Here is a 12,003-nt window from a genome sequence, read left to right as displayed (position 1 = left end):
CAATGTTTGGTATGCACTGGTTATCTCATCTGGAACTCCCTGGGTTGAAGAAAATGTTGTTTTTGGCTTGGTGTGAGAACTGGATTTAACGAACGCTGTTCCTTCCTGCTCCATTTTTTCATGGTTTAAAGCTCGCGTGCGGCTGCCAAGGCAGCCAACCCTCATGATGCAATAGACAAGACTCAAACATAGAGATCATTGGCACTTACCATTCAATGTCAAGACATTCTGGCAATTTGACCTTATTGGGACTGGTGCTTTAGACACACAAATGCTGTGTGAATATCCTTAATGGGTGAAATTTTCCCAAAAAATTCCTATTGCCGGATCGCTACCACCTCGTTTACCATGGAATTGGCGTGGGCGAAGATCCGACAACAGAAATAGAAACAAAAGAAAGAAAGGGGGGATGGGGGGCTGGTGGTGGAGCCTAAGCTTGCAAGGGAAGCCTTGATCTCCCGTATACTGTGTACAAATGCACAAGATTTGTCAACTAGCCCCTATCCCCACAACCCAAGGAAATCATTCCTCCCCATGTACACTCCCACAGACCTACCCCCCCTGGAGATACCCTTCAACAGAACCACCCCCCCCTCCCCGATCGCTGGCCTCTTGATCGGTAGTGCCAGCCCCCACCTTCGTGGACCCACCACCTGCCCCTACCTTCCTCTTGCAGAGATTCCCCCTTCCCTCTCTGCCTACCAACCTCGCTTCCACCCCATCTCCCCCAACTGGCCCTGCACCCCCCCCATGAAGCCCCACCCTTTTGGCACTGCTTGGTGCCTGATGGGCAGCGCCAAGGTGTCAGACCAGCACTGTCTAAAGAACTACCCCCCCTCCCTCCACCCACCCAGTTGTCCCCAAATACCCGGGGGGGGGGAGGGGCCTCAAGGGCCTCCAGTCCCACTGGCAAGGCCACCATGTCAGGTCACCATTGGCAGGGACCAGCCGTGATCCTTGGTGAGTAACCTTGGACAATAGCGTCTCGGGTTCACTGATCGGAATTGAATCAGTTTATGAATATTTATATCAGCTTTGCGCCAATGTGGCCAGGGAACATCGCGACTGGTCCAACGCTGGGCACGATTCCCATTTTTTGCCTCCCACTGGAATTTCCCACCTCACTTTTTTTTTTGTTTACTTTATTCCAATCCAATCAAGTCAAATTCAAGCCAATTCAGAGTCCCAGCAAGTTGGGACATTCCCGATCCAATCTGACAAGACAGGGCCCTCACCTCCTGTCTTGGGCTTGATCTACATGATCCAAGCTGATTGGAGTAGGTGTAGCTCCTGCTCCAAGGCTTGACCTTATTTGTATCTTAGCCAAAAGGCCGAGATGCCGCTTTTAAAAATTGCTTCGAATGAAGCTGAAATGTAACCTAATGACTTCAACCAAGTGCAGCATGTCGATACTACACTTGATCTTAGCCAAAAGGCCAAGAGGAAACTTAAGCAACACAGTGGGCTGCAAAAATCATGTCCAGTGTGTGTCAGCAAACCTCAACACTCCAGTTTTTATTGTGCATTTTAAAGTAAGCTAGTTAATCTGTTTTGAGAGCAAATCAAGTCTTGCATTTCTGTAACATCTTACCTGACCTCAGGATGTCCCTAAATGCTTCGTAGTCCATGAGATATATTTTGTAGTGTCGACCCTGTTGCAATGCAGAAACTGCTGCAACCAATTTGCATATAGCAAACTCCCACAAGTCGCAATGTGATAAAGACGAGATAATCTGTTTTAATTATCTTGGTTAAGAGATAAATATTGACAATGACAATGACACCAGGGGAATTCCCTGCTCAATAAAGAACAGCACTTGTGGAAATGTAACAATGTGATGGTAAAGTCAGAACAATTTGTTGAACTTTAAGGGCATGGATAGAGATGCCTGAGATTCAATATTTACAACATAAGTTGTCAACATTTGTAAATGGTTTGATTTGAGCTTTCAGCAGAGTGCTTGTGTTTTGATGCAAAGTCCAGACTGAAAGGACACAATTAGTCATCTGCTGCTTTGTGAGGGCCACCCACAAGAGCGTAAGATTACTCATCCATGTCTGTTTGAATATTTTAAAAAATTGTTCTCAGCTTGAGCGTTGATGCTAAGACCACATCCAAGCATGAAGAATCATCCATGTAGTTGGTGCAGCATCGGGATCTATCTGTCTGGGTCTAGAGGGTTGAAGAGTATTGGTGAACCGGCTGGAATCTTAAAACGATCGAGTGACCATTCACGTCTCTGCTGGCAACCTGTAAATTGCTAGATTTAATTACTTTGTGTTCACAACCTAAGGGGTTTTCAGCCATCGCTTATCCGGTAAAATAACCAGAACAACATACCTCTTTCACCACCACCACCAACCAACATTCCCCCCCATTCCAGTGTCTCGAGTGGACATTTTATGCATTCCTTTTGAGCCTTGAGCCTGGTCATAAACTGAAATTTTGTTTTGTGCCCTTTTCACTTTCTATCTTGTGATGACCGGCCAGTTTCAGATTACACCGAGGATGGCACAGTGGCACGGTGGTCAACACTGCTGCCTCACGGCACCAGGGATCCGGGTTCGATTCCCGGCTTGGGTCACTGTCTGTGTGGAGTTTGCACATTCTCCCTGTGTCTGCGTGGGTTTCCTCCCATAGTCGGAAAGGCATGCTGGTTAGGGTGCATAGGCCATGCTAAATTCTCCCTCAGTGTACCTGAACAGGCGTCGAGTGTGGTCACTGGGGGATTTTCACAGTAACCTCATTGCAGTGTTAATATAAGCCTACTTGTGAGACTAGTAAGTAAACTTAAACTTCAAAGAAAAACTATATTAATGTACGGGACACACCAGCTAATCAGTCTGGAAGGTATTCTAACCTCCAGCCAGTCAGGCACTCGCTCTTCACGCTCTGCCAAGTTTCTCCAGGTAGAGCTCACACCGGACCCACATTCACGGTCCAATCAGGTGCTAACATTTCAAACAAAACCCCAGTCTGGGTGAAGATCACAGACAGTGTTGGCCAATAGAAATCCCACTCTACAGCATCCAGTATATTTTGCATAGACAGTTCATTTCTTCTCATTTTACTTTCCCTGGAATGTCCTCATGATTGATCTCTTTAACCAGTGATGTCTGATGGCACTGACTCTGCACTTTGTGTAGGGTGCCTCATTTAAAAGGGATGGAAATTTCCCCTATCCCCAACTGGGGGGGGCAATCTTTTGGCGGCTGCATTTGTTTCCCAGTGACCGGGGTCAACTCTGCAAACTTTGTTCTCCCGACTTTGTTGACGGGCTAAAGGCGGTTCTTGGCAACCAATGTCGGGAACCCTATTTGCACTCAATAGCATCTTGTGCATGCTAATTAAACAGTCACCTCGCCGGATTTAAATTATCTTCCACATTAAATTTCCCACCAGTGAGAATTTGAAAGGTTCGGTTTTACGACTGCATCTAAGTGGCAGCGTACCTGCCAAGATTCACCTCCCCTGTGTCATTGAGGTCCTGAAACGTTTCTCTCTGCTCCTTGGGGACCTCCCTTAACTTCACTCAAGTGCTGTTAGCAAACGCTGCACCAAGACTAAACACAAAAGATAAACTAAGTGTGAAAATGGCAGGCTGTCTTTGGGTATTTTTTATTCATTCGTGAGACATGGGCATCGCTGGCTGGGCCAGCATTTACTGCCCATCACTAGTTGCCCTTGAGAAGGTGGTGGTGAGCTGCCTTCCTAAATGGCTGCAGTCCCCATGCAGTGGGTTGACCCACAGTGCCGTTAGGGAGGGAATTCCAGAATTTTGAACCAGCGACTGTGAAGGATTGGCCGAGATATTTCCAGGTCAGGATGGTGAGTGACATGGAGGGGAACCTGCAGATGGTGGTGTTCCCAGGTATCTACTGCCCTTGTCCTTCTAGATGGAAGTAGTCGTGGTTTTAGAAGGTGCTGTCTAAGGATCTTTGGTGAGTTGCTGCAGTGCAGCTTGTAGATGGTACACACTGCTGCTACTGAGCGTCGGTGGTGGAGGGATTGAATGTTTGTGGTGCCAATCAAGCGGGGCTGCTTTGTCCTGGACGGTGTCGAAGTCCTTGAGTGTTGTTGGAGCTGCCCCCATCCAGGCAACTGGAAAGTATTCCATCAGACTCCTGACTTGTGCGGGGTGGGGCTATCGGCAGGTTAAGCTGACCCGCTGGCTTTGAGATGGAAGGAAACTGTCAAGTGCAAGCTCACTAAATGTATCACTTCGGTTTGTTCACGCACCCTCTGATGTTCTGTGTGGTCTGCAGCTACCCCCTGGGTAATGTCTCTCATCCTGATGAGGAGAAGGGCCCATCACTGTTTGGCACAGGGCCAGGAGAGCAAACAACTGAACTGAGCAAGGTCTCTGTCACGTCAAGAAACTGACAAACATGGAGCAGTGCAATGGGGAGCATTGGCTCAGCCATGGGTGTACCACCGGCAGAGTACCTCTCTGGAGATGAGTAAATGATAATGCACCACCCCATGCCCCGGGACCTGCTCATGTCTGCAAGCTTCTCCAGTACCCGCTGCCACCGCACAAGCTCTGGAGGAGTGAAGGGGAACTCCTGGCCCGGAGACACTGAATGTGTGTCTGGGTGTCTCTTCAATGTAGCACCAGGACCTTTAACCCCATGAGGTAACAGCAGGGTGGGCGACTTCCTGAGCCGTCTAGCCAGGAGATTTGCCAAATATGGCAGATGCCTAACTAATGAGCTCAAAAGGGAACGTTGCGCAATGACACCTACCCTGCCATGCTGCAGGAATAATCACAGATCCCTACAGTGTAGAAAGAGGCCATTCAGCCCATCGAGTCTGCACCAACCACAATCCCACCCAGGCCCTATTCCCATAACCCCACATATTTACCCTACTCCCCCTGACACAAGGGGCAATTTAGCATAGCCAATCAACCTAACCTGCACATCTTTGGACTGTGGGAGGAAACCAGAGCACTTGGAATAAACCCATGCAGACACGGGGAGAACATGCAAACTCCACACAGACAGCAACCCATGCCGGGAATCGAGCCCGCGTCGCTGGCACTGTGAGGCAGCAGTGCTAAGCACTGTGCCACCGTGCCTCTCTTGCCTGCCATCAGACTTACCCTCCACCATGGGAAATTCGGGACCATGTATCAGAGGCAGAGCTCCAGCACTGTAACCTCGGCTGTTGGTCAGCAACCCCCCTGAAGGAAATCTGCTGCTTATTATTCGGGGAGCTTTGCAAAGTGCCAGAAATCGTTTGCAGCCAGTTCAGCGACAAAGACTGTTGCTGATTCCCCGGCCAACCCCATAGTGGGGAGGGCAGGAGTGTCTGTGAAACATACTCAGTGTTTATCCTGTGATCAGTGAAGGGTTAAGAATGTCACCCAGAGGCGCTGTGCAGTGTTACTGAGAATGCAAACCAAGTCATATCAGAGAAGAAGAACTTGAGAGCGTGACGGCTTTGGATGATTTGCACATTTTTTTTACCATTTCCTGCATTGAGAATTGTTAGCACCGAGTCCCATTGGTTCCTGTGGTAATGTGGAATCAGAAGTGGTTTCTTGTAAGTTGTGATGATGTCAAAAAAACCCCATGTGATTAGGGCAGAGCTGTCAGCAGGAGAGAGAGAGAGGGAGGGATGTTTTTCTAGATGTAGGTCCCTGCTTTGAGTATGTATCGCTCTGAAACTTGCTGAGCAATTTGCAAAGCGGGAGGCTGTTTGGAATAAATCCAGTGTGGCTCAAAGACTCACACCCTCCCCCCATCCAAAAATAGATCGTGTGGACATTAACCAAACACGTTTACCCGTGTCCCTGTTTTAAAAGGGTAGAAAATGATAAAGGAATGTTGTAAAAATGTACTCTGCACAAAACAGATGCAACCATCTAAAACAAAATCCTGATAATGTCTTAGGCACACGACAGGAAAGTTGCAGACAGTCTCTGCTTAGGGACATGACGTTTGGAAGACCCAGAGATTCTTTATTCTTCTCTTGGGAAAAGCCTGTTTTCTAGTTTAGTGTAGTCTTGGGGCACAAATTGTTCTCAGAAGTTGATGTAAAACAGGCACCCAAATATGCACTGACTCATGATCATTTCTTTGCAGTCAATGAAATTAAAATGGACGATGTTTCTTGTTTGTATAGAGGCACTGATTACAAATGGGAAACCCAACATTATCAAGGGGCTTTGCGTCTGAGGCAGGGAAAGAGGCAAATTTGCTTTGGAATGGATCCACTTTGCATGGGCCAATGGCCTCCTTCTAAACTGCAAAGTTTCTATAATTCTATGAGGGTAAATTTGCAGAAACTGCCCCCAGTGCAGGGTTCCTGCCTAGAACAGAGAATTGGAAGCTGGAGTGTGCTCATAATATTCCAGTGATTTACTTTAATCCGCTGGTAAACCAGGAACCTCATGTTTTACCAGATGTTCTGATCGGTCCTTCAGCATTCACCCTGGGCTAGATGTGGCAAGGTGATCATAGAATCCTGACACTGCCAAAAGAGGCCATTTGGCCCATCGAGTCTGCACCAACTCCTTAACAGAGCCCAGACACACTCCACCCCTTGGGTGGCATAGTGGTTAGCACTGCTGCCTCACAGTGTCAGGACCTGAGTTCAGTTCTAGCCTCACTGTCTATGTGGAGTCTGCACATTCTCCCCATGTCTGTGTGGGTTTCCTCCAGGTGCTCCTGTTTCCTCCCACGCTCCAAAGATGTGCAGGTCAGATGGATTGACTATGCTAAATTGACCCTAATGTCAGGGGGATTAGCAGGGTGTGGGGTTATGGGAATAGGACCTGAGTGGGGTTGATATCGGTGCAGACTCAATGGGCTGAATGGCCTCCTTCTGCACTGTAGGGATTCTATCATCCCTGTAACCCCACTAATCCCCCTAACCTGCACACCTTTGGACAGCAGTGTCAGCCATATCAATACCATTCACCAGCCGCTGAAACTATGGACCGCAAGTGGACTTGGAAATTGGTAGCCATTAATCACGTTGAAATCTCTAATGAACAAACTGTTGGGTTTGTTAACATCCCAGACATCATTAGTAACTGGTATGTTTGTTAGGTGTCGGGTATGGAATATTTTGCAAATGTCTTACAGTAGCTATGATGAGGGTGCACAAAGTTTTGTGATAAGGTTTGTCATCAGGAACATAGCTGAGTGTAGCAGCAGTTTCTCTTGGGGGAGCTGGCAACGTCTGTACGCTTTTTAATGACATTTGAAAATCTGGTTTGTGCATTCAATAAAAAATAAAGGCTGCTTCTGAGAGCAGGAGCCCTTTACAATTCTAGCCGTAACCATTACCCCTTTACCGCATTACGTCATAGAATCACAGAGCGTAGAAGAGACCCTGTGGCCCATCGAAGCATTAGAAACACCTGAACTCCCATCTAATCCCATCAGCCAGCACTTGGCCCATTGCCCTGAATGTTATGACGTGACAAGTGCTCATCCAGGTACTTTTTAAAGGATGTGAGGCAACCCACTCCCACCACCCTCCCAGGCAGCGCATTCCAGACCATCACCACCCTCTGGGTAAAAAGGTTTTTCATCACATCCCCCCGCCCCTCATCTTGAACCTATGTCCCCTCACGACTGACCCTTCAACTAAGGGGAACAGTTGCTCCTTATCCACTCTGTCCGTGTCCTTCATAATCTTTTACACCTCAATCAGGTCGCCCCTCAGCCCTCTCTGCTCCAATGAAATCATCCCAAGCTTACCCAACTTCTCTTCATAACATAACTGTTCCATCCTAGGAGCATCCTGGTGCTAGCTTCTAGATAATTGCTATCCTTTGTTTTAATTTATCTAAAATCTAACTGTATTTAAAAGTTGAACTCAGAGAAATGACTCCTCAGGGATCAGTACAAGGAATGCGAATAGTTATTTCTAATTTTCAGAACTTGAAGCGGGTATTAACTCCAGCTACAAATGCCAGGTAATTAAAGTTACTGCTATCTCTACATCAAGACTTATAAATTGCCTTGGGCATTTTTCCAGTACTCTGCTGAACCTGCTGCTTTATCTTGGCACAGAACATTTCCTGTTTTATCCTGAACTACACTGCACACAAATAGGCCATTCAGCCCCTTCCAACACTGAGTTAGATCATGATTGATTTGCATCCTAACAACTACCCACCATGGCTCCATAGGCCTTCAGCCCCTTACCCAGTAAGAGCTCTATCAACTTCAGTTTTAAACTTTTCAATTTATCTCCTACCTCAGCAGCTTTTTGCAGAGAGAGTTCGAGATTTCCACTCCTTTTGGTGTGAGAAAGGACTTCCTGACTCACCCCTGAATTATATACCTCTAATTTGGAGGCTATGTCCCCACTGTTCTGGACTGTCCTACTTGAGGAAGTAGCATTTAGGTCAATGTGATATACGTGATTTAGACATCTTACAAGACTCTCACACCCATCGTCAAACTGTCCAACGAAAATGGGAGTGGACAATCTCGGCATAAATAGGCTTGTGCCAACATTTCGAGTCTAGATGCCCCTTCATCAGAACTGACAAAGACTCAAAACATTGGCTCTATTCTCTTCCCATAGATGCTGTCATCTTGAGTTTAGATGTGGAAAAACAGAAATAACCTAAGTCATGGATTGAGAATGCAGTAATTGTGTAATGTTCCTGGACTGGCAGCGAGACTGATGTATGTGAGTCAGCAACTGGACAAGGTTAAGGATCAACTGTTAGTCAACCTCCTTTGTCCTTCAGAATGACATACTCTGAGTATGTATGAGACATCAATGACAGAGGAAATGGAACAAACTTTATTGACCTTAGTGATCACTCCAACAGAGAGCAACTTTTGGCCTCTGCTTCTATATTCTCCAAACAACTGTTGAAAGAGATGCTCCTTTGTATACACTAGATTTTACATCAGAGATACCTGTCGTAGATAAACCCTCATGACATTTCTATTTCTGAATCCTTTGAAAACAGTCTTTTTGTGTGTACAGTTATATTTGTTTATTCCAAGTTACTTCCATCAGACAAGACTTCCTGACTTAACTCTTCCAGAATGCTTTAAACAATAGGCGTTTTAACCACTATCTTTCTGGTTAACGGATTCCTCTACCCCGATTTATTGCCTGGGATATCATTCTAGTCACTTATTTTCTCGCAGCAGCATTTCTCGTAGATGATACCCTGACATCTGGAGCTGAATACTTTTATTTAAATAAAAGCAAAATACTGCGGATGATGAAATCAGAAACAAAAACAGAAAATGCTGGAAAATCTCAGCAGGTCTGATAGCATCTATGGGGAGAGAATAGAGCCAACGTTTCGAGTCCAGATGACAATTCGTCAGAATTGACAAAAGTTCATCTATTTGATCTGATTTTGATTTGATTTATTATTGCCACATGTATTAACATACAAAGCATATCGTTCATAGAGAAGGAAAGGAGAGAGTGCAGAATGTAGTGTTACAGTCATAGCTAGGGTGTAGAGAAAGATCAACTTAATGCGAGGTAAATCCATTCAAAAGTCTGACAGCAGCAGGGAAAAAGCTGTTCTTGACTCGGTTGGTATGTGGCCTCAGACTTTTGTATCTTTCCCTTGATGGAAGAAGGTGGAAGAGAGAATGATCAGGGTGTGTGAGGGTCCTTAATTATGCTGGATGCTTTTCCAAGGCTGCAGGAAGTGTAGACAGAGTTAATGGATGGGAGGCTCATCACAAGCCTTTTTATGCTATCTTCACAAGGAACTTTTGAAGCCAGTTATTTATATTGGGAAGTCTGTCACTCTTAATGTACCAAGTAGTTTAATTATTAACTTGATAAGATGTCCAAGTTACAAATGCCCAACAGGCAGATGTGACTAACTTGGCCACTGGACAGATGTTTCTGAGCTGGCAGCTGAGCAGATGTGTGTGAGTTGGCAGCCTGAAGCTGGCTGCCAAATTACAACGGAAAATCCCATCTGTGACCAATTGTTCACAACCCAGTGTTTCCTCCTTGTGTTGTTTTTCCCAAAATTCCTGTTGTGGGATTTTAATCACAGAATCCTACAATGCAGAAGGAGGCCATTTGGCCCATCGAACCTGCACCAACAACAATCCCTGGCCCCATCCCGTAACCCCATGTATTTACCCTGCTAATCCTGCTGTCACTAAGGCAATTTAGAATGGCCAATCCACCTAACCTGCACATTTTAAGACTGTGGGAGGAAACCGGAGTACCTGGACGAAACTTATGGAGACACGGGGAGAACATGCAAACTGCATACAGACAGTCACCTGAGGCCAGAATTGAACCCAGGTGCCCTGGTGCCGTGAGGCAGCAATGCTAACCACTGTGCCAAACCTCCCAGATCTCCCTCTTAACTTCTAGAATGGATTCTGAGAGGCATAGAGCTTAGAATATAGCATGAACTGCACATGTCAAAATTCAATTGACTCTATTTTCAATGACCAGGACAGGTTGTTGGTGATCTGGACACCAAAAAATTTGAAGCTCTCTACCCTTTCTACTTCGTCCCTGTTGATGTGGACAGGGGCATGTTCTCGTTTACGCTTCCTTAACTCACTGACAATCTCCTTCACTTTGTTTACATCTGAAATAAAAAGAAGAGTTCTGGAAATACTCAGCTGGACAGGCAGTGCCTGTGGAGAGAGAGAAACAGAATTAATGTCTCAGGTTGGTGCCCCAGCCTTGTTTGTCTGTCCTGATAAAACGTCACCAACCATTGACCTGAAATGTTAACCCTGTCCCCCTCACCACAGCTGCTGCCGGATCTGCTGAGTATTTCCAGATGTTTCTGTTCTGATGATCTCAGAACGGTTCTGACACAATTAACTGCTTCGTGTGAGAAAAGTAATCGAGGCTTGAGAGTCCAATTGAAAATTTTCTATTGTATCGTTCTGTGATAAAGTTTATTTCGTTTGTATTAAGAGTCAAAGACTTTTTTCTCTCTTATGATTCAGTTTAACGCCAAGTTTCACTTTCTATCAGATGCTTTTTTGGGGGTTTTGCTTCATGAGTCAATATTGCATCTATTTCGATGCAGTGTCTTTGGCCTTTCGACGGTCTGTTGATATTGGAGTGCAGTATCTGGTACAGCCCGCTCAGAGTCAGTGTTGTATCCTTTGTTAGAGGCTTCCAAATGCTGGCTCTATCTTTGTTACTTTCCCATTCCATGTAACTTAATGGATTGTGAAGGTCAACACCAATTTTTCAAACAGGAGGTATGCCAAGATTCTCCCTGGAATGTGTCTTTCACCCAGCCTGCATTACACTAAAGATAGACTAAATAACAAACATTTCGGCTGCGAGTCAGAGAAGGAATGTTCTAACAAGTCGTGTGTCTCAATGTAAGCGCAGAGACGACATTCATACCAGTCTTCATGCCACATCATTAGACCAGAGTCAAGGTCCTCGTGAACTCCATCACTGGCCCCACCGTCTCCGTCCTTTATTCTGGTTCACTCTCAGCTGCCAGTGAGTTTGTGCCCAATTCTCTGGGGAAATGTGAAGGTCAGGAGTCATTTCACCAGCTGTTCTGTTAAACTTCTGCTTTTGCTTCATTGTCTGTGCTCGGTTCTGCTCTGGCTCAAGTTCAGATTTCTGATGAGGCAAACAGGCTTGCTCTGTGGGATGTGCTATTCATAAACACTCAGCCTCTCTCCATCAAGTGAAACACCTCTTCTAATAAGCATGAGAAACTTGCAGAGGATCTGATGGGTGTCACCAGCTTATAACTCAGGCATCTCCTTAAATGAAATGATTGTCAATGCGAGATCTAGCTCAGTGATTGCTGGAGGTTGGAATGCTGAATCTTCAGGGCGGGCTAGATCTGGGGCACTTTTATTTTGAAACTGGGACATTTTCGGTTAATATTTGGCCACCTTGACAAGTAACCGGACTCTCGTCATAATTCAAGCATTCAGAAACTTGAGTAGAATTTTCAGAACGAAATCTGTGCTTTCTGCAACGTTAACTTTCTTATCTCTGTCTGCTTCTCGTGCTCTCTCGTTCTCTGGGTAAGAAAAATT

General features: G+C 45.8%; 2 protein-coding genes across 2 annotated transcripts in view; both read left to right on the top strand.

Annotated features, from left to right (window-relative positions):
• The window catches only part of rasa3 (RAS p21 protein activator 3), a 144,356-nt gene that overhangs the window by 48,432 nt on the left and 83,921 nt on the right, over positions 1 to 12,003 (top strand). The window lies entirely within an intron of this gene.
• The window catches only part of LOC145349499 (vitamin K-dependent protein S-like), a 118,878-nt gene continuing 116,336 nt past the window's right edge, over positions 9,462 to 12,003 (top strand). Inside the window, exon 1 of the mRNA XM_080198039.1 lies at positions 9,462 to 9,481. Coding sequence (XP_080054165.1) covers positions 9,475 to 9,481 — 7 coding nt within the window. The 5' untranslated portion in view covers positions 9,462 to 9,474. The remainder of the gene's footprint in view (positions 9,482 to 12,003) is intronic.

The sequence above is a fragment of the Carcharhinus amblyrhynchos genome, chromosome 10 (assembly GCF_965287045.1).
Source record: "Carcharhinus amblyrhynchos chromosome 10, sCarAmb.v2.hapA, whole genome shotgun sequence".
Taxonomy (NCBI): Eukaryota; Metazoa; Chordata; class Chondrichthyes; order Carcharhiniformes; family Carcharhinidae; genus Carcharhinus; species Carcharhinus amblyrhynchos.
This window is presented reverse-complemented; position numbering and strand designations above follow the sequence as displayed.